At 36.8% G+C, this 24,398-nt stretch overlaps 1 protein-coding gene across 4 annotated transcripts in view; it reads right to left on the bottom strand.

The window, feature by feature from the left end:
* The window catches only part of PRIM2 (DNA primase subunit 2), a 308,489-nt gene that overhangs the window by 183,015 nt on the left and 101,076 nt on the right, over positions 1-24,398 (bottom strand). For all 4 annotated transcript variants that reach the window (XM_081140094.1, XM_081140095.1, XM_081140096.1 and 1 more), the window contains 2 exons: positions 10,021-10,110; positions 7,510-7,647 (listed from right to left, as the gene is read on the bottom strand). In XM_081140094.1, the coding sequence (XP_080996220.1) occupies positions 7,510-7,647; positions 10,021-10,110 (228 nt within the window). The remainder of the gene's footprint in view (positions 1-7,509; positions 7,648-10,020; positions 10,111-24,398) is intronic.

Genomic DNA, 24,398 nt, shown 5'->3' with positions numbered 1-24,398 from the left:
TAGTCACTGAGTCCTTTATGTACATCTTAGTTCTCCCTACTACACAAGAGGGTTCTTGAGGTCGGAGTCCTGTTTCATAAACTCCCCATTTCCTATAGGCACTGTGCAGTAAACCTGACATATACTTTAAAACACATTTGTTGAATGGACAACAAATTATAAACTGCACATTATAAAGGGCTTAACAAACCAATACCTCACAAACTTGAAATGATCAAGTTCAGCTTAGCATCCTCAGTCAACAAACATGTCTTGAAGTAGAAACAGCATGTTTATCTTTTCCCCCAAAATTTATTTATTTATTTATTTATTTATTTCTCGCTTTCAGCTACAATGGTTTGTTTCCTACAGATTGGTACCATGGCAAAAGAAATAAGGTGGCCCGGCTAGGCGTGGCTCAGCGGTTGAGCGTCGACCTAGGATCCAGGCGATCAAGGTTTGATTCCCGGTCAGGGCACATGCCCGAGTTGTGGGCTCGATCAACAACTCTCTCATCATTGATGTTTCTATCTCTCTCTCTCCCTCTCCTTTCCTCTCTCTGAAATCAATAAAGATATATTTAAAAAAAAAAAAAAGAAAGAAGGTGGAAAATTTTAAAAATAAAAAAAATAAATGAAAACATTGATGGATTAGCTGCAGCAATATTTGGTTCATTGCAACCACTTCAAAATAGCACTAAATAATCAGGAAGCAACATTAGAAAAGGCATATTAATCTATCTAAAACCCATGGAAATCAACATGGGGTTGACACAAATAAGACAAATAAAATTCCTATATGATTCCAAAATAACTATTAAAGAAAAATAATTATATTTAACTGCAGCTTAAGGAATTAAACTGAACAATGTTTTTAAAAAGAGGGTAAGAGCTTTAAGAGGATTCCAAGCTCTTTATAAATAAAAATTACTTGATCAAGTGCCTACAAAGAACATTTTTCCAGAGCAACAGACATTTGGTGAGCCATAGACTCAACTAGGATTCCAAAAATGTGACAAAGGAAATCTTTTCAAAAAAAGAAAATCCTTACTTTTCTCTGAGACTCTGAGAGCTGCTTACTTGCCTGCAAATTATTTCCTTGGAAACTTCTCAAAGGACTTCTTTCTATGTCTAAATTAAAATGTATAAATATATTTTCTGAAAGTCTGGTTTTTAAAGTTTTACCAGAGCCTTTTAAGAATGAGTCTCAGAAACAGACAGTGAAATCAGTCACACTACATGAGAAAAAAGAGAATCTGCCTTAAAGAAACTCAGCTACAATTTAAGAAGCTGTCCATTTTTTTATTTTAAGAAAGCTGTTCCGCTGCTTCATGACACAGTGGAGGGCTGTGAAAGTTCCAGCTCAGCTGCAGGCTCTTCTCTTTTTTCCAATGATATACCACACTCTTCCCATGTGACATCTTAGTCTCATGACTTCACGTTCTCCTGCCTAGAAATTAAAATTTCTAAATCTAACTCGGAACTTGCTATCTCCATGTGATGATTAATAAGCACCTCCCACTTAATATGGTCAAAATAGAACTCCTGACTTCATTTTATTACTTCTCTCTGTCTTCAGCATCCTGGTGAAAGGTATCATCCCTAATTAGTTATTGAGGCCAAAATCTAGGTAGTGTTAATACAGGGTTCTGAATACAGACTCATGATTGCATAGATTGCACAGATCCAAATCCTGCTTCCGCTGCTCACTACCTGTGCAGATACTATAAGCCTTGGAGGGTAAAAATGGTACCCACCAGATAGGGTTACTAGGAAGATTAAATGTGTTAATTCATGTAAAACGTTTAGAATAGCCCTAGCCAATATTGCTCAGTGGTTAGAGTGTCGGCCTATGGACTAAAGGGTCCTGGGTTTGATTCCAGTCAAGGGCACATATCCCAGTTGCAGGCTCCATACCCAGTCTGTCATGTCAACAGTACTTCAAAAACTTTGAAATCTATTGGTTTCTCTCATTTGTTACCTTAAAAACCACCGTATTTCAAGCCACCGCCTAAATTAATGTAACAAACTTCCAAACTAGTCTTCCTTCCATTCTTTCCATACCCTCTACAGTGGTTTTCAAGCAGCAGCCATAGTAATCTATTTAAAATATAAATCAGATCTTATCACTCCCTTATTCACAACCATCTAATGATTTTCAACTACATTAGGCTAAAAATCAAACCCTTTACCCTAGTTTATTCAAAGTCCTGCATCTAGCCATTGTAGTCTCATCTCATACCACTCTGCTACCTCACTGCACTTCAGCTGCACTGGCCTTTTCAATTCTGTAAAATACCAAGATTCCCTCCTTGGGGTCTTTGCATTGGTGACTTTCCCTGCCAGGAATGCACTTTCCTCTGTATATGTTTAGCTGGCTCCCTCATACCATATGCAATATTGTTATTGTTGATTTCTTTAGTAATTTCCTATCTCCCACTAGAATATAAACTTTATAAAAATGAGAAAGTTCATCTTTCTTGTTAAACACTGTGTCCCTAGTACCCAAAACAATACATGGGTGAACAAATAAAAAGTTATTGGCAAAATAAGCCATAACTGAAAGAACTGGCCAAAGCCTCTAAAACTGTTATATGAAGCAAAGAAATATATCTTTCCCTTATTCTTTTCCATAACTGGTTATCAATTTATTGCATCTCAGCTCCAAATTCACCCTTTTAGCCTGCTCTGTAACTGGACCCTAATGTAATTTACCTTCCAATATTTTCTCAGAGCAAATCCCCTGATAATACAACTTCTTACAAAGGAACAGTTACAATGAAAAGATCCTAAGAATGACAATTAGAACACCTGATATTCAGTTATTGCTCCAGCAATAACCTTGGATAAATTACTTAGCCTCTCGGAGCTGCATCTTCCTCATCTGTATAATGCAGACTGTAATCTCCATCCCAGAGGCTCGTGGTGAGGAGCCAATGCATAAACAGTAAACTACGGACAAGCAGAAGTTATTATTCGGTACCTATTGGTTCAACAAAATTTTACTGAGCACTGCCCCTAGATAGAAAATTTTAATTAAGACAGAGCCCTTACTCTCAAAACGCTTATATTTTTGTTGAGGAAAGAAACACATAATTGGAATAATTTCATCATAGTTTGGTAGTGGGAGCACAAAGGAGACATACTTAACACAATCTTGAGGCTTAGAGAAGGCTTCCCGGAGAAGTGGGGCCACAGCTAAGTCTCAAAAGAGCAATACAGTGAGAAAAGAGTTCTTATCAAATGAGATGGTAACGTCCATCTTTTACATCCATCAGAGCATGTTCAAAAGCCAGACTGGTTACATTGTTATAAAAAGCCCGTGATCACAGGTTAAGAGCAAGCTTTCAGATGTTGCCTGGGATAAAACTCTTTTATCAACTTAGACTTCCCCCAGCCCCATTTATTTCACCTTCTAGCACTAATTAAAATACCTTTTTTTTTCATCTTTAGGGAAATTTTTCTCATCCTACAATATTTCCATTCCTAAGGCTGAAAGTTTTCAATTACATACTCCAAGGTCAAAATCTCCCTCAGGGGAAAGGACAGTAATATAGAGACTATAGCAACAGGTTTAGATTTTGAACCCTAAAAGAAATTCCCACCCTTTCTTCCGGCTCCCTCCCATAGCTGTCAGGACAGGATCCCAGAAAACGCACTCCATCTGCTCTCCTGAATGATAAGGCAAAGGGTTCTCAGAACAACCTCTCAACCAGACTTGGCCCTGACTGTCCAGGAGAACGCCAAGCACTGCCTGGAGCAGCAAGTCACTGTCCCTCTTCTATCAAACCCAAAGATGCTGAAGCCAGACTCTCCACAAGCCCTGGCAATCAGGACAAGTCAGTAAGTCTGAATCCACTAAAGCAGAAGGTGGACTACCCCACACCCTACAATTCCAATCCTGGGCATAGAACCAATAGAAATGTGCTTGCCAAAGAGGTCCTTGAATGTTCAGAGCAGCAGGATTAGGAACAACCAAAGAAAGAAAACAAAACCCAAATGCACGTCAACAACAGAATAGGTAAGTAAACTGTTAAATAAAGTCAATCAGAATTGGGATGAATCAAAATCATGTGTCACCTGGTAGGATGCAATGATAAGAATATACCCTCACTTCTATGATATTCCTGCTCAAGATGTATTACTTACATCTAAAAGTGAAAAAACACCTGGCCGGGCATGGCTCAGCGGTTGAGCATTGGCCTAGGATCCAGGAGCTCGAGGTTCGATTCCTGGTCAAGGCACATGCCGGGGTTGGGGGCTCGATCCCCAGTAAGGGATGTGCAGGAGGCAGCCGATCAACGACTCTCTCATCATTGATGTTTCTCTTTCTCTCTCCCCCTCTCCCTTCTTCTCGCTGAAATCAATAAAGATATATTTTTTTAAAAATTAAAATTAAAAAAAAAGTTCAAAAATATCAAACCCACACTGAGAGCTATTCTATAAAGTAACTTGGCCTAGAATCTTCAAAAGTAACAAAGTCATGAACGTCAAGGTAAAACTAAGAACCCACTCCAGATTAAAAGAGACTAAAAAGACAATAACTAAATAACACATTTGATTTAGGACAAAAATACAGGACATGATTGAGACAGCTGGTGAAACGTGAGAGGAGTCTGAAGATTAGATGGCAGTTATGTACTGATTTTTCTTTCCTTATTTTGACAGTTGAATTGTGGTTATGGGGGAGGATATCTTTGCTTCCCAGTATTATACACTAAAATATTGAGAGTGAAGAGGCATAAGGTTGGGAACTTATTCTCAAATGATTTAAGAAAAAAACTATTGTTTTTACTTGCAACTTTTCTGTAAGTCTGTGATTACTTCAAAATTCTAAAAATTATTTTAAAATTTCTTATAATATGTTGGAAGGGGGAAAGAATGAGCAGAAGGCAGGCAGAAAGCTTAAGTGTAATTTGCTAAAAAAAAATAAATTTATTACTAATTTAGGAGCTCATAGAATTTTGTCTTTAATCTCAGTATATTTAGATCCTCCATCTTCTGCCCAAAAACAGAGAAAAAAAATTTGCAAAAATCTGCCACATATCCTTCTTTGTATATCAGATTGTTAGGAACATAAATTGAATAGCAATTATACGTGTGCCCATTTTTATTAGCAAGGAAAGCTTTTTTCAGAAGCCCCCAAACAACTTCTCACATTTTCATCCAGAATTACATTATATCACATGCATAGGCCAACAATTTGGAAAGGAGGAAGAAACCACTGTGACCAGCCCAAGGATGATTCCCAACACTCCAGAAGCTTTCTGAAATACAAGGTGATACATTTGGTTGTCACAGGGAATGGGGGCCACCATTGGCATTTAGCGAATGCGAGCTAAGGATACCCAGTGTCCCAAAAAGTATATGGCTATTTTACATAAAGAAGTGCTGTCCAAATGTCAGCAGACAAAATGGGTGAACAAAACAAATAAGAATAAAACAAGGAGACTAACCAACCAGTAGGCAAATGTGTGTCTCCTACAGAGACTGACAGCTTGAAAGATACTACCTTTACCTATAGATAGATTATGGTCCAGGGTAAGTCAAAAGTTAAGAAACTACAGAAAAAATCAACACTGCTGAGGATTAAAAATTTAAAAAAAAAACAAAACACACACCATAGAATTAAGGAAGGAGGAAGAATACTAAGTTATTAAACACCTATTATGCTAGATATTTTCATAGACTGCCTTATTAAATAAAACCAGAGTTACCATTTTAGTCTTCCCAAATGCTAATATAGCTGAATTATACATATTAGTTAACCCAGGAGAGCCAGTAATAAAAATTATTTACACTAGTTACAATTTTTAACTCAAAAGGAAAAGTTGCCCTATGCTTGTACTATAATTAGTATAGCTTTAAAAGAGTATCACATGACTTTGCAGTTCTCTTCTGCATTAAGTACCCAAAAGTATAAAAAGAAGTAGACTGGGATTAAAAGGGAACACTGCAAAATGTGTCTATTTTTAAGGTGTTACACTTAAGTATACACTTTCAACAAATCTCTTAAAAAGCACTGATCATGTTATTTATTCAAAATAGCTAGCACCAATTTCACCCAGCAGTGGGCTGTTTACTGCAGCACTATCATATCACTGTTTTAGTACTTAATATAAAGGCTTTCTTCCACATTGCCCTCCATTGACACAAAATACGAATTCAGAACAAAAATCTAGCCCAGCCAGGTGTGGCTCAGCGGTTGAGCATCAACCTAGGATCCAGGAGATCGGGGTTCAATTCCCGGTCAGGGCACATGCCCACGTTGCAGGCTGTAGCCTATCAATGAATCTCTCATCATTGATGTTTCTATCTCTCTCTCTCCCTCTCCCTTCCTCTCTCTGAAATCAATAAAGATATATTAAAAATAAAATAAAATAAAAAAATATAAGAGTTACATCCACCAAATGCCACTCGAATGTGGAGGCCCTTATATAAGATCCATCTCCAAGAAGAGAGACACAACCTTGAAAAACCCACAGAGGCCACTCACAAAATTGATCACATCTCCATTACTGTTACTAAGAGAAAGGAAAATAAGAAAACTAACATGGGTAAAAGTAAATAAAAACCTAGCAGTTCTAGAATTACCAATATATCATATGCAGTTTGAATATCATTACGAAAATTAATTTATTGCTTAAGTAGTAAAGAACAAAACTATCAAGAGTATACAGTCAAACCCCAGTTCTCAAACATCTCCCATCTTGAGCAATTTGGTTCTCAACCAAGTTGTTCACAGAAAAAATGTCTGGGTTGTTGAACAAAATTTCGGTTCTTGACCTGACAGCCCTTTCATGCTGATACCTCAACATGACAAAAAGTGTCTTTCAGGCCACAAACAAAGGAGAGAATGCAGGAGTTTAATGCTAAACCTCCAGTTGTTAACATCTCAGGAAGCTGTGCTATGAATGCTTTTCATGATTTTTTTTTTGCTTTTGTTGCTGGCAAAATAGACAATTAGCACAATTTTAAAACATAAAGAGGCCATTATGAGTGCTAGAGCATGTTGCTAAGAATGTGACAGTGCTCACAAAACAAACAATCATAGGCAACTGAATAGGTAGAAAAATTGTTAATGTGGATAAACGAAAAGCAGTTAGGGGGTGACAGCATTTCCGAAGCAATGATTTGTGAAAAAGTGAAGATGATGCATACTGACCTTCTGAAAGATACCCTGAAAGGAGTACTGAAAGTGATTCCTTTAAGGCTAGTAGGGGGTGGTACGATAAATTTAGGAAAAGAAGTGTTTATTTATAGATTAAACATTACATTAGACATATACTGTATATAAGAAAGGTTTAAACCCTTCATTCAAAAGGGAATCATTTGGGAGTCTGGAACAGATTAATTCAACTTACATTACTTTAATAGGAAAAAAATGCTTCTGTTTTTGAACAAATTCCCTCTCGAACAGCCTTCCAGGACAAATTAAGTTCGAGAATTGAGGTTCCACTGCATAACTGAAAATGTGAATCTATGGAAATAAAGTGAATATGGAAATATAATAATAAAGAGAAATACTTACTGCCAAAGCCTTGGACAGTTTGGTTCTAAATTCATTCAGAATGATTGCCACGATGTCCTTAAGTGGTACATATGCAAAGCCATCTTCCAAATAGACTCTCCTTCCTCGGAATAAGTCCAGAGCGTCAGCAAAAGGGATCTGAATTCAAAGTGAAACAGAGAGAATAAGCAGTACCTGTCATTTTGAAATCCTTCTAAGTCTTCGCATGTACCAAGTCTGAATAAAATTCTTCCTATGAGAAATTCATTAATCCCAGTAGATCAGAGGAAGGAAAAGATTAGTATACACTCCTTAAAACTAAACAATTAGCATAAGGAAGAAATGGCAGTCCAAAAATGTGTTTGTTTCAGAGTAGATGTTTTGGGAAGAAAAAAAAAAAGTCAAGCTGGAATGCTTTATTTTTACTTAATTCATGAATTCACAAATTATAGTCCCCAGGATTTCAAACTCCCAACTCAAGCCCTCTAGGCATACTGCATTCCTCTCATGATATACTGCACATTTTATTCTGCATCAAGTAGAATCCTAATGTGTACACAATATGTTCAGGGCTGAAAATTACCAACACGTGAAGTAATACAAATTTCTTCGTCTGTGTTTCCATCTTGCTCTAGAGAAATGTACTGCAAAAGCTAATCTCAGCAATAAGAAATGAAAATAATAATAAGCACTCAGTTTTGCTATTAAAAATAAGTATCTGCCAATAAAATTTTTTTTAAATACTACTCTGCATACATTTTTAAAGTCCTATGAAGGATACTAAAATTTTAAGGTATCATCAGAATATATTAGTGAAATGTGAAAATCATCTTTACTCTCCAAGTTTTTCTTTTTAAAAATGAGGTTAAAAAAAAAAAAAAAAAAGGATCCCCAAATTGCCTATTCGCCCAAGTTTTAGGAAAAGGGTTAAATATAATGCCCATCAATCTTCCCTATATCCAAATGACATCACGCAATAAACAGATCATGTGATTTTTAACACAGAGGGGTTTTCATTAATTTACAGATTCTGTGAGTACAACACAGTCCTTGTCCTGAAGTAGGTCATCACTTAGTTGAGAAAAGAAGACAGACACACATGAAAAGTCAAACAGTTCTCCAGGGTAGTTGTGTGTAGCACTGCACCAAACACGTAACTCACACAGGACACATCAGAGGAGGAGGTAAGAGGCTTTATTTCAATAATCCAGGCAAGAAAAGGAAACAGAACTTTGGAAACCTGAGCTTTAGTCCAAGCTCTGATACTCACTAGATTTCTGACTTTGGTACATTTAATGAATGCTTCTAAACCTCAGTGGTCAGTCCTATAAAACCAGGACAGGGCAGGAAGGGATCATCTAAATGAACTTTAGGGGTTCCTTAGCTCTAACAGTCCATGTTTCTAGCTTATTAGTGTGGTCATGATGGAAATAAAAATGCCTAAGCGAAGCAAAAGATAACATGAAGGCAGAGTAATGGGAAATGTGTGATGTGGGAGGGATAAATATTGATTCACAAACTCTATGTCTGGAAGGCTGATTGAATGATGGCCTAATTGGTAGGAACAGGGAAGTCAGTAAGGGGAGCTAATGTGGAGACAGGATTTTAAACTACCAGCACTTACCAATAATGATAAGTATATTCTTTTCTAAGGAAACTGGAAGTTTGTTGCTGTCAAATTTTATTTTTTATTTTTTTAAATAAGTCTTTATTGATTTGAGAGAGAGGAAGGGAGAGGGAGAGAGAGAGATAGAAACATCAATGATTAGAGAGTCATTGATTGGCTGCCTCCTGCACGACCCCCGCCCACTACCCCAGCATGTGCCCTGACCAGGAATAGAACCACAATCTCCTAGATCATAGGTAGATGCTCATCCGCTGAGCCACTCCAACTGGGCACAGCTGTAAAATTTTAAAATGAATTTCAGCTCTCTCCTCTTTCCCTTCTGAAACTATTTAGTCCAAAAACCATTTAATAGATTCAAGCAAAGCATCGCAATGTAATTTACAATAAGAAAATCTAAATGTGAGAAGGGACAGAGAGCAGCAGAGGCAGCCCATGCAAAATGCTGGAACCTGGATAGGTTAAAGAAGGTGTTGCCACAGGACAGCAACTGTGAGAGCCCAAGTGGAATGAGACCATGTTCACATGAGGAGATAATCTAAGAGTGGTGTCAGAGCCCAACAATGGCAAGGAAGACCTCCATGCAGAGTAGTGACCCAGACAAGGGAGTAATGGGAGTATCTTTGCAGGGGGCAGCCCAGCACACAGTATAAAAGCCTAAACATTGTGAGCAGAGAACACCTTTTAGAGAATGGCTGGCAATAGGGGGTCAGAGCCCAGGCAGGGCTAGGAGGGTTGTCTGTATATGAGGACAGCCCAACACGGAACGCTGGCACACTTAGTGGGGTGAAGAAGAAATATCGCAAGAGAGGGACAACAGGTTATAGAAATGGGTTAAATAAATACGTATATAAAGCTCAATGTGATATATTTAACAAAACCCAGAAAGTATTTTAAAGTTTACATACCTTATAAACTGACTCCAACAGACTCTCATTTAAATGCGGAGATGAAGCAATAATCTCCTTTTCCCTGAGATTCTTCTCTTCATTACTTATCTAAAAGAAAATATATTTTATATCGCTTAAGAAAGTAAAAGTCTTCACTCAGTTTCAATACAATACTTTCCTGTTCTGGTGAACATTCTGTATTTTTATAAAATTTTTTAAACACTGATATTTCAAATCAATCCTAAAATGATTATTAAATCATTACTGTTGTTAATAAAGCCAAATATTTTTTTAAAATTTCAATTCAATATACTTTCAAATTTCTACTCTGATGATTTCTGACAACATATACCAAAAGAACAACAGCAGAAAAACAGAAAGTATTATACTATAAAAGGAAAGAAATTATAATAAAAGCTCAGGTTAATGTAGACTAAAAATAAGCATTATCTGAATTCAAGAGTTACATTAATTTATTAAAATACTTATTAGTAGTTAAGAGTGATTAAACTACTTCTCAATTTCCTAGACACATAAAACAACTCCAAACTTAAAATACTAGTTTTGCTACAAACAACTATAAATATATTATCTCAGACTAATTATGGCTTTAAATAGAAAAGATTGATAGGTCTAACTAGATAAAAATTATAAACTGCTTTATAGAAAAATAAAAGATCTGTAAATTAAGATGAAATATAAATGACAAACTGAGGAAAATATTTACATCATTTGACATCTGAGTTACTCTCAATAAGCCCCTTGGAAGTAGTACATAAGTACTAGTAACCCAAAAGTAAAATACAAAAATGTATACACAAATAATGAACTCTCAGAAACAGAAGCTAAAAAACAATTCCATTTACCATTGCAACTAAAAAAATAAGATACCTAGGAATAAACTTAACCAAAGATGTAAAAGACCTTTACTCAGAAAACTACAGGACACTGAAAAAAGAAATAGAGGAAGATATAAACAAATGGAAAAATATACCATGTTCATGGATTGGAAGAATTAACATCATTAAAATGTCCATATTACCCAAAGCAATCTATAAATTCAATGCAATCCCTATTAAAATACCAACAGCATATTTCACAGATCTAGAACAAACACTTCGAAAATTTATCTGGAACCAAAAAACAACCCAAATAGCCACAGCAATCTTGAGAAAGGAAAACAAAGTTGAAGGGATCACAATACCAAATATCAAGTTATACTACAAAGCCACTGTAATCAAAACAGCCTGGTACTGGCACAAGAACAGACATATTGATCAGTGGAACAGAACAGAAAACCCAGAAATTGACCCACGCCATTATGGTCAATTAATATTTGACAAAGGAGGCAAGAACATACAATGGAGTAAAGACAGTCTTTTCAATAAATGGTGTTGGAAAAATCAGAGAGATACATGCAAAAAAATGAAACTGGACCACCAACTTACACCATACACAAAAGTAAATTCAAAATGGATAAAAGACTTAAATTAAGTCATGAAACCATAAAGATCCTAGAGGAAAACATAGGCAGTAAAATCTCAGACATATCTCATAGCAATAGGTTTGCTGATACATCTCCTAGGGCAAGAGAAACTAAGGAGAAAATAAATAAATGGGACTGCATCAAAATAAAAAGCTTCTGCACAGCAAAGGAAACCATCAACAAAACAAAAAGGGAGCCCACTGTATGGGAAAACATATTTGCCAATGACACATCAGATAAAGGGTTAATATCCAAAATATATAAGGAACTTATACAACTTAATAAAAGGAAGACAAGCAATCCAATTAAAAAATGGGCAATGGACCTAAATAGACACTTCTCCAAAGAGGACATACAGATGGCTAAGAGACATATGAAAAAATGCTCAATGTCACTAGTCATCAGAGAGATGCAAATTAAAACCACAATGAGGTATCAACTTCACACCTGTCAGAATGGCTGCCATCAATAAGTCAATGAACTACAAGTGCTGGCAAGGGTGTGAAGAAAAGGGGGCCCTAGTACACTGCTGGTGGGAATGCAGACTGGTGCAACCACTATGGAAAGCAGTATAGAGTTTCCTCAAAAGATTAAAAAAATTGATCTGCCACTTGACCCAGTGATCCCACTTTTAGGAATATATCCTAAGGAACCCCAAACACCAATCACAAAGAACTTATGCACCCCTATGTTCATAGCACCACAATTCACAATAGCTAAAATTTGGAAACGGCCCAAGTGCGCATCAGTAGATGAGTGGATAAAAAAGCTGTGGCACATTTATACCATGGAGTACTATGCGGCTGTGAAAAGGAAGGACCTTTTGGCCTTTGGCACAGCATGGAGTGAACTAGAGAGTATTATGTTAAGTGAAATGAGTCAGGTGAAGAAGGACAAGTACCAAATGATCTCGCTTACATGTGGAATATAATACAAAATAAACTGATGAACAAAGTGGATCCAGTAACATAGAAGCTTGTAACAAACTGAGGGATCTCAGAGGGAAGGCGGGGAGGGGGTTTGGGTGGGGAAAGATTAATCAGAGAACTTGTATGTTTATGGGCATGGCCCATGGCTGTGGACATTGGTGTGGGGAGGGCCTGGGGGTGGGATGGATGTGGGGTGGAGGGGATTGGTGGGGATAAAAGGGGGACATCTGTAATGGTCTCAACAATAAAGAAGCATTAAAATAAATAAACATATAAATAAAATTTAAAATAAATAAAATAAAATACAGCCACTATTCATGTAAGTGAAAATGATACAGGTAAATTAAAATAATAATGTCATATTGTTTTCTACCTTTAAAAATGGCAAAAGTTGGGAAAATTTAGGATATACAGTGTTGGAACCATCTTTCCAGAGGGCACTTTGACAAAACATATCGAAAAACAGCCCGGCCGGGCGTGGCTCAGCAGTTGAGAATCGACCTAGGATCCAGAAGATCACAGTTCGATTCCTGGTCAGGGCACATGCCCAGGTTGCGGCCTCGATCCCCAGTAGGGGACGTGCAGGAGGTAGCCGATCAATGACTCATCATTGATGTTTTCTATCTCTCTCCCCCCACTTCCTCTCTCTGACATCAATAAAGATATATATTTTTTAAAAAGCATTAAAACATGCAGACCCTAACAGCTTTACTTCTAGGATTAATCTTAAGTAAACAACAGAACAAATACACAAAGAGAAACAATTTTTCTACATCAGAATGTTATTTATTAAAAGAAGAAAATCTATCCTAAGAATCCTGAAACATTAATCAGAAAGAACTTATGCACCCCTATGTTCATAGCAGCACAGTTTACAATAGCTAAGATCTGGAAACAGCCCAAGTGCCCATCAGTAGATGAGTGGATAAAAAAGCTGTGGGACATTTACACCATGGGATACTATGCAGCTGTAAAGAAGAAGAATCTCGTACCCTTTGGGACAGTATGGACGGACCTAAAGAAAATTATACTAAGTGAAATAAGCCAGGCAGCGAAAGACAAACATCACATGATCTCACTTATAAGTGGAATCTAAAGAGCTTAATAAACTGATGAACAGAATAGATTCAATGACATGGAAGCATAGATGAGACTGATGAATGTCAGAGGGATGGAGGAGGGCGGGTGGGTGGAGGGGGAGAGAGTAACCAAAGAATTTATATGCATATATGCACAACCCAAGAACACGGACAATGGTAGGGAGAGGGACTGGGAAGGGGGGTAGGACGGGGTGGAACGGGTCATTGAGGAGAAAAAGAGACATCTGTAATATTTTAAACAAAAATAAAGTTTAAAAATAATAAATAATAAATAAATAAATAATCTAAATGACCAACAACAGGTAATTTGGTTAAATAAACTGCGGTAGGCATTGAAGTGTCAGTAAAGCAGGCTATGTTCTTCAGATCAACCTCTCACAGAAATCAAAGAAAAGACACTGATGAAAATTTTAAAAGCATCTTCTTTACAGCACAGACTAATATACAAAGTCATGCCCACATGAAGTAGGGTACCTAATTTCACTTCATTTCAGACCCTCCTGATCAAATGCCTGGGGTCATTAGAAGAAACACAAGCCTTGAACTGGTTTTAAGGTGGTCCCTGGTTCAAATGCCCAGCTACCTGGCAGAAGAAAACTCAGATCCTCTCTGGAGGAAAGTACATCCACAGCATGCCTCAAAGGATTCCTACAAATATATTTTCAAATACTATGTCAAGCACATTGCGTTTTATATAACAAGACACACCATAAAATATCACTTCATGAGCAAAAACAAAAAAATATACTCAGAGCATACAGGTGTGTAAAGAAAAAAAAGACAAGTGTGATGACAGCTGTATGAGCGGGGAAAACTATACAAAGTTATTTGAGAAAGAAAGGAAGGAAATGAAAGAAAACAAAGAACTTCTAGAAACACAAAAAAACCTCCGGAACAGGAATTAAAAACTCAATGGAATTGTAAAGAAACACCAAGTTTCAGTTAATGAGGACTAGGTAATTTAGACCAATCCATCTGCATCATAGGTTACCTAGGAATTGCCAGGCCAACAATCAAGGCCTGTCATTTTAAAGTCCACTTTTATATTTGCTGATTCTAGGAAAGCAGCTTCAAAGAGACTCTGCCAAAGTGGGTAAACTATCCCCTACTCTCTAGGACTCAGAAGGACTTAGGTGGGGGTGAACCAGAAGTTTATCACATGGATCTACAGTCCAGTTCCCAATTATCTAATGGGCCAGGGACCTCAGATTATGGATTTAATCAAAGTTATCCTGGACTATCAGTGCCCCCAGACCCATGAAAGAAACAAATAAAAACTCGAATATGGAGAAAGATATAATCCTCCTAGGCCTCAGTGTAGCCTTCCAAATAACTTTCCAAATACCATCTCCAGTACACAAAGATGAAGCACACAGGGAACAAAACTCCATGAATGAGAACCAGATAGGGAACACCAAAAAATAAGTATAAGGATTGAAAAAGAAACTAAAGTGTCAATATTCACAGACTAAATGATTAATATCCTTAGAAAAGCCGGAAGAAAACACAGATAAACTCTTATACCTGTTGACGTAATTAATCAAGGTTTCTGGATATAAAGTCAAATATAGAAAAACCATTCGTATTTCATATGCCAGCAGCCAAGTTCAATAATACAATTTTTTAAAAGGTACCATTTACAACCGAATTAATACTATTAAGTACCTAGCAATAAATCTAGCAAAAGATGAAGGAGGCCTCCACAAAGAAACTGTAACCTTACTGAGGGAAACAGGTGAAAACCTAAGTAACAGATATCCCATAAACATGCACCAGAGGATTTACTATAAATGTACCAATTCTCCTCAAATTGATCTATAGATCCAACACATTCTCAAACAAAATCACAGTAGCTTTTATGTATGTCTGTGTCTGTGTGTGAGAACATTTACAAGTTGGCTCTAAAATGTACATAGATATGCAAAGGGTCAAGAATAGCCAAGTCAATCCAAGAAAAATATGCAAAAAACCTGAACAAGCACTTTACAAAACAATAAAATTCAAAGGGCCAATAAATATATGAAAAGATGCTCAATCTCCTTAATCACCAGGTAAATGCAAACTAAAATCAGTGAAAACCTCAATGACATAACACTACACAGCCATTAGAATGGTTAATATTAAAAATGGGGGAGAAATGTTGGTGAGGGTGTAGAACTAGAACTGTATTTGTTGGTGGCAATGCAAATGGTACAGCCACTTGGGACAAAGATCTGGCAGTTGCTTATAAGACTAAAAATATCTGCCCCTATGATTCAGCAATCCCACTCCTAAGTATATACCCAAGAAAAATGAAAGCATATGGCCACAAAAAGGCTTATGTGACCCCATTTATATGAAGCTTTAGTGAACAGGTGAAACTAATATGGTAGAAAAAGATTTCAGTAGCAGTTGCCTCTTAGAGGGCCAAGAAAAGATTTACTGAGATGCAGCAGCATGAGGAAATGTTCACAATGTAATGTGCTGTGTCTTTTGATAAGTTTAAGTTACACAAGTTTATGCATTTGTCAGAACTCATGAATTAGGTATGCTTAAGATCTGTGCATTTCAATGCATGTAAATGTTACCTTAAATAAAAAGAGAACGGTGAACACTGAACTCTAGTTAATGATACACAGGCTGTGGTATTTGGTGGAAAGTGTTCTGACGTCTGCAACTTATTTTGAAATGGACAGGTGGGTGGATAGAGGAATGGATAACAGTTGATAAAAACAAGCATAGTGAAATGAACTATAAAATCTAGGTGGGGAATATGGATATTCACTATAAGACTCTTGCCAGTTTTCTGTATTCTTGAAGTTTTTCACAATTTTGGAAGCAAAATAACACAATAAAGATACTACTATAGTCCTGATGGGACAACTAAAATTAAGCTGGAAAATACAGGTAAGAATGTAGTGCAATGGGAACTCTCATAACCTACTGACAATGTAACTGTTAGAAAATTTGGTATTATCTCAAGATTTGAAGGTAAATATACCCCATAAACTGGCAATTTTACTTCTCAGTACATACACCAAAGCAGAGACAAGCAAACTTTTTCTAGACAAGGGCAAATAGTTAATATTTAGGGTTTGCAAGCCAAGGTCTCTGTCAAAAAGTACAGTTTTGTGTTGCAGCAAGAAAACAGCCTATGTAAACAAATGGACACAGCTGTGTTAAAATAAAACTTTATTTATGGACTCGGGAATTTATACTTCGAATAATTTTTCCTGTGCCAAGAAATGCTATTCTTCTAATTTTTTCAACTATTTAAAAATGTAAGGGAGGGATAAAAAATAAAATGAATAACAAGTAAAATAACAAATAAAATAAAAATGTAAAAACCAGTCTTAGTTCACAGTACATACAAAAACAGGCATCAGCCAGGATTTGGCCCATGGGCCATATTTGCTAACCTTTCCCCAAGAGCAATGGATTTCAAACTTTATCATCTGTAAGAATCTCCTAGAAGGCTTGTTAAAAACACAAATTAGTGGGCACCACCCCTAGAGTTTCTGATTCCTAAGTTTGTGGTGGATCCCAAAAATCGGCATTTCTAACAAGTTTCCAAGCAAGGAAATGTTCCAGTTCTCAGACCAATACTATAGAAACAAGTAAACATGGACAAGCATTATTCATATAAGCATAAAACAACATTACTCATAATAGCCAAAAATTGGAAACTCATACATATACCAAAGGCAGAGTGAATAAAGGTGTGGTATATTCAGTGTAGAGTATGGCGTAGCAACAAAAATAATACAACTTCACACAACATGCATAATCTAAAATATGTACTAAGCATAACAATCCAGGAACAGAATAAAACATACTCAATTATTCCATTTATATAAAGGTTTCAATACGGAAAACTACATGGTTTAGGGATGAATGCTCAGATGGTCAACTCAAAGGACAAAAGGAAGTGGTTACCATAAAGTCAGACTAGTGGTTTCTTCTAGGAGAGAGGAAAAGACTGGTTGAAAAGGGGCAGAAGGAGGCATTTCAAGGGTCAAACAGCAATGCTTTATTCCTCACATGAAATGACAGACTAATGGTCACTTAATAATAACCTACTAAACTATGTTTCTGTTTTATGTACTTTTCTGGATATGTTTATACTTCTTAGTGTTTAAAAGGTTAAAAAGTTTTTTTAAAGTAAATGAATTGTTTTATAATAAAATATCATGCAGTCAGTAAAAATCTTTTTAAATTATGGAAAGTTATGATTACTGTCATAGAAAGATACCTGTGAAATACTCCTAGGTGACAGTAAATTAATAGTTAGGTAAAGGCAAAGTAAAATTCATCTTTTAAGAGATTTCAAGCATGTGTTTTCTATAAGTTTATGCAAAGATGTAACTAACTCTGGGTAAAGGGATTACAAATAATTTCTATTATCTTCTTTATACTTGTACATATTTTATTAAATGTATCCCTTAGATATTTCATGTTCTGGGTGTTGTTATAAGTGGTATTTTCTTATTTCGATTTCTAAGTGTTCACTGCTTTCTTGCATATCCTTTTCATTTGTTCATTTACTTCAAAATCAAAGATACTGTTGACTAGCTTAAGTCCAAAAGTATTAGGGTGACACTGTAGAATCTTCACTTTTTTCATGCTTAGTGATTCCACATTTATCCAAATCTACTGAGTCAAAAACTTAGTTTCTTACTACCAGTATTAGTTAAGCATTTCTTTCTGTTTTTCCATAAAATGTAGAAATACAATAGAAAACTGATTTTCAAAAGTATTTTTAGGAATAAAAATCTTTCTTCAAAGGAAATCTTGCCTGGAAGGATATTATATCGCAGAAATTAGAAAAAAAGAAAATACTCTGGCTGAAGTAAGGCTGTGCCCAAAGCACTGCCTATTCAACTCACCATCACTCCATCCCTGCCCTTCTGTGGCCCATTTCTAAAGGACACATTCTGGAAAACCTCTACAAGATACTTACGTAATTGCACAAATACCACAAAGACGATAGCAGCAAACTGAAACAGAGTCACTAGCTGGCTGATAGCTACCTCACTACTGTGTGATGGCTCAAAACATCTGCTCACTGGTTATATGAGAGCTGAAATACAGCACAGAGGAGGTAGTTTCGGCGTGTCAATCTGTAGATTGTTCAAAAGTCAATGAAAGTTGAAGTCCATGCATAGCATCTGCTAGTTAATATGCTAACCATTTTATTTATACCATTTCAATTAATTCTACCAACAACCCTACACGGTAGATATTATCTTAGTTTTATGGTTAATTGGTAGGACTTAGAAACCAAATTTCCAACCCACAAGGCCATGTAATCTCCAATAAACAAAGTGATAACACTTTGCAAGAGAGTTGAACAAACATGTAACATAAAAATCAATGCAAGAGAAAGTCATCAATTGAACATTGTCACTTCAGTCCCTTTTTGGTAAAGAACAGAATAAAAATAAGAAACTAAAAATGTAACATAACTAGATGTCATGAGAAGTCTCATAGGTAAAAATATGAAAGAATGTCAAGCACATACTACATATAATCAACACTCTAGAGTGTTTAAATTATGGTTTAGCAATAGCAAGTATTTCTCTAAGAGCTCACACCAGATTATTAAAGCTTTAGTATTTGCTTTGTTTATATAATCTGTTGATGAGAGTAACTTCTCTACTTGACAATTTACCTTTTATTTCCCATTCCATAAGAGAAATCCTTCAAAACTCAAATACACAACAAAATACACACTGCAGATAATATCTGAGAGAAGGTAGTCTTGTCTTAGACCACTTTTTGAGCCACACTGTGATTCTGAAACAGCAATGAACAAGAAACAGATAAGGGAAATACAGTAAAAGGAGAAAAAGAAATTTCACATCTTCATGATGGTCTTTTCATTATTTTTAAGTAAATTTCCAATTTAAATATAAAAATACATTTCAAATGTGTTCAATGGACACTTATTTGAAATTAAATAACGTCTTAATGTAGACACCTGTTCTCCCTACCATTAATAAGGATAATCATAATTGATTGCATGTACCATATTTTTTTTTAAATATATCTTTATGGATTTCAGAGAGAAGAAGGGAGAGGGAGAGAGAGAGACAGAAACTTCAATGATGAGAGAGTCATCATTGATCAGATGCCTCCTGCATGCCCCCCACTGGGGATCGAGCCCCCAACCCGGGCATGAGCCCTGACCGGGAATCGAACTGGGATCTCCTGGATCCTAGGCAGATGCTCAACCTCTGAGCTATGCAGGCCAGGCTGAACGTACCATTTTTGCCCAGTTTTGACTGAATCTGAAAGACTTAAGTAGAGACCAAGTGTGTTAACCAACCTTGGCCCTTTTATAATCACTTATTACAGCAATAAAGAAATAGGTACCTTTAGCCCTGCTGGTGTGCTCGGTGGTTGAGCATCGACCTAGGACCCAGGAGCTCGAAGTTCGATTCCCAGTCAGGGCACATACCTGGGTTGGGGGATTGATCCCCAGTGGGGGACATGCAGGAGGAAGCCAATCAACGACACTCTCATCACTTATGTTTCTGTCTCTCTCCCTCTCCCTTCCTCTCTCTAAAATCAATAAAGATATTTTTTTTAAAAAAAGAAATAGGTACCTTTAAACATATAGATGTTTGTCATAATATTGGGGGTTCTAACTAAACAAATCACAAGGCAACATATAAGTAAGGCTAATACTTCTAGGGTAATATAATCTCTCTCCTTTCCCTAAAATCAATTTAAATATTTGTATTAACACTACAGGTTTTTATAAGCAATTAACTGCTTACGAAGTAAATGTAAGGGAAGCAGAGGAAGCACACATCAGTTCAACTGTCATACAACAGATTACATTTGTTACCAGAGACGTGACTTGTTCAAAAGTCTTCTGCCTTAGAAATACAGTCAAGACTCAAAAAAATCTCAAGACCTTGAATACAAACTAGGGTAGATTATTAAAGAATGTAATAAGATTTTCTTTCATTGAAACATACCTTCCCCCCGCCAAAAAAAAATAAAGACTTATCTAGTCTTGCTTAGATTAGAAATAATGAATAAAATTCTATGGAAACCAATGTGTTTCTAAACCTTCATCCAAAGTAACCAGGTACATCCCAAATCACAGTCTGCTATCTAAAATTGTCATTTACTGCATTCTAGCCTTTCAGTAATATTCTGTCTTTCCTTGGTGCATTAAAAAGTTTATCCATGGCCCTGGTCAGGTAGCTCAGTTGGTTAGAGCGTCGTCCTGATATGCCAAGGTTGCTGGTTTGATCTCTGGTCAGGGGACATACAAGAAGCAAACAGTGAATACACAAATAAGTGGAACCACAAATCGGTGTTTCTCTCTCTTTCTCTACCCCCCTTCCTCTCTCTTTAAAAAAAAAAAAAAATCAATAAATAAAAAAAATTCATCCATTTGTCACACATATTCTAAATCTTCATTTATCTATTTAGTTATAATCAAAATTTAAATTGTGAAAGAGAATTCTCACTGAAAAATGTACGATAATTGTCTGAAACTTTATTAATTGGTGTAAACTGCTATTGGCTTAATTATTTCAAATTTGTAAAATAATCTTGAGTATTTTCTTCTGCTTCCTGGCTAAAAACTACTGGGAAAAATATAAGCATATTTCATTTTCTCAGACTCCCTTAATGAGGTTACCTACTGCACATCTTGAAAATACTCATCCTCTAAAAGAGCAAGACAAACTTAAATGGTTTCCTGCTTCTACTAACAAAGGATCTCATGTACGAAAGTAAAAGCAATTATTGTGGAACAATTCTAAAAGCAGAGCAATAGAGTGGAAAGTATATAGTTCTTGTAATTGCAGAAACTTAAGTTCAAATCTTAAACAAGTTAATTAACCTCTTCATACCTATCTTTCTCCACTAAAATGAAGAAAATAACACTTACTTCATGTAGCTTTTAAATAAAATATAGAACAGGCATAACAAATAGCATGCCCTTAATAAATAGTAAATATTTATTATTACTATCAACACTGTACATTTTGATTAGCTTCTGTTTTCCAGGCTTTTTCCTAGGAATAAAGTAAAATGTTTCGTGCATCTAATCTTTTATTAGTTAAAACTACTAATTTGATTAAACTAACATAAAACTGATCTTTAGGGGGATGTTCAAAATAATAAATCAAGATAGATTATCATTGCAACATTCTTACAATCAAAGTACAATGTATAATGAAATCAATTTTACCAAAGACTAATTGATATAAACTAGAATTAAGTTCCTACAGAATCTCATCAACATTATAACAAAATGACGGTGAATGAAACGATGTTATTTGAGGACCTGCTGCATATCATGCTTCACAATTACTGACCTAATCATTAGTCTATGGAGACTGAAGATGGCTGCAAATTCTTTGGTACTCCACCCAGTGAGAGCGGAGATCTAGTTGCCCTCCCTTTGATCTGGGCTGGCCTATGACTACTTTCACCAACAACATGGAACAAGTGACGCCATGCCAGTCCCAGGCCTAGTCTTTGAGAGGAAGGAAAGCTTCTGCCTTGTTCTCTTGGAGCCCTGGGTCAGTTCAAAGAAGTTGTTCAACCCCCCAGTTCATGGATCACATGGAGAGGATCCCAGCAGAGTCCAGCCTTCTAGAAGTCCTCCCTTGGCACCAGGCATGGGAATAGAGCTGTCTTATACACCCTAGACCAGACTGGCTGCCAACCAAGTAACCTCACGGGACACCACATGCAGAATTGCCCAATTAAGCCCAGTCTGAATCCCAACCCTCAAAATTGTGAGATATAATAAAATGGTTATTGCTTGAAATTTTAAGGTTAGGTTTTGGCTTTAATTTTTGATGTTAGGTTTTAGAATTATTCTTTTAGTTTGAGAGTAGTTGCTACATGGTAATTAATAACCAGAACACAATCAACCTAAAATAAAAGTAAGTTGAAAACAATTTTCTATTTATAATCCAATGCTTTCAACATACCTTCTTCATTTAAATGTACAAAACAGCCATATATAGGAGGAAAATATTTCAATTGAATTGTTAATAATTATTAATAATTGGTAAATCTTTGGGAAAAATAGAAAAACAGGAAATAATTACCACTTTGTGACTGTTAATCAACCAAAATTGACAGGATAGAATGTTACCTCACAAATTTCTTTTATCGTTTATAATCATCCACAACATTAAAAGTTAGAAAACGAACAGTAATTTAATATCCTGATATTCTAATTAGTGTGTTGATGTCTCAGTAACTGCGCCAAGCTGATCAATGTAAAAGCAATCATCTGATTACTTTATTACTGTTTTTTTTAAACAGCACAGCCACATTTGAAATATATTAAAAATTACACTAAAGGGAAAGATTAATTACTTATAGTCAAGCACGTTTCTTCTCTTCTGCAAGAAAACAAATCTCTTTTTTTTAAAAATGGTTAATTTACACAAGAGTTCTTCTTAAAAGTCTCCAAAATAAATCAAAACAGCAGTAATTCCCAAGCTGGGCATGACAGGACCAGATACATGTTAGAAACATTACAATCTGACAGGACACATCAGATACACATTCCATCACAGCCTACCCCATTCAACAAACATTTCTTCAGCACTCTTTATTAACCAGGCAAAGCACCAGCAGGTAATACAAACAAAAGCTAAGATGCTAATCTATAAATTAACTGTATTATTTAACCACAGCAAAAGCTTATAAAAGAAGACAAGTTAATCCACTCACAAAAGGGAAAGGCCTGGTTTCCAGCATGCTACTGAAGGAAAGCAACAGCTCTGAGCGAGCCTTAATGTCCACCAGGCCTAGTGTTCAGCCTCGATTACAAGTCACAGATGAGCAGGAGGAGGGGAAGCTCACTCACATAGTGGGAGAGGAGGCAAGGTGACCTCCCTGGAACCTAACTTCAGAGCCCAGCTGAGAGACTGCTCAAACAAGAGTGGTAATCTGAGCCGAAAGTCCCCAATGGCCCAGCCATGGCAGTGACTTCTGCTGAGGCTTAGAGAACAGCTATACGCAGGATGCCCAGCAGCATTCACAGCATTAAACATGAAGACTGACTGAGAACAGCCTGATGCCACCCCAGAGACTAGACACCTAGGAGGCCACGTGGGACACAGAAGATGAAAGTAAGTCACTTCCAGCTAACCGATGTCTCCCTCTCCTTTTTCTCCCTCCTCTTCCTCCCCCTCAGTGAGGACTGAAGTAACTTTATACCAAAATTCTCAATGAGCCCAGGCGGGTGTGGCTCAGCGGTTGAGCATCAACCTAGGATCCAGGAGACTGGGGTTCGATTCCCCGTCAGGGCACATGCCCGGGTTTCGGGCTCAATCCCCAGGAGGGGGCGTGTAGGAGGCAGCCGATCAATGGCTCTCCCATCATTGATGTTTCTATCTCTCTCTCCCTCTCCTTTCCTCTCTCTGAAATCAATAAAGATTAAAAAAAATAAATTCTCAATGAGTGTTTTGTTCAATTATTTCTGTCTATATCTCTCATCCTCGCTCTCAGTCAGTGCCCAAAATATAGAGCCTCCCAGAGACCTAGCTCCACTCCTTAGCCATTCTTTTAACTCAGCCCAGACCCCACCTACCACCTAACCCAGCTGCACATTCCCTGTGCTGGACTCACTGCCAACATCTCCACTCAGTGCTCTACTAACCAGGACCCGCCCTGCTCCTCAGCTCTCCTGGGAGCACCACTGCCTCATAGATTACCATAAACATGGTCCTCCCTTTTTCCTTCCACTCTGGCCAGCCCCACCCCTTACCATGATTGCTCTCGCCTTTCAGTGCCTCAAATCCATCCAGTCCCTCTGGCACCCCACTAGAGTGACCAACCATCCCAGTTTCCCCAGGATAGAGGGTTTTCTCAGGACTTTCAATGCTAAAACTGGGCCAGACGCAGTCCAAA

Source organism: Miniopterus schreibersii (genome assembly GCF_964146895.1).
Source record: "Miniopterus schreibersii genome assembly, chromosome: 6".
NCBI classification, from domain to species: Eukaryota; Metazoa; Chordata; class Mammalia; order Chiroptera; family Miniopteridae; genus Miniopterus; species Miniopterus schreibersii.
This window is presented reverse-complemented; position numbering and strand designations above follow the sequence as displayed.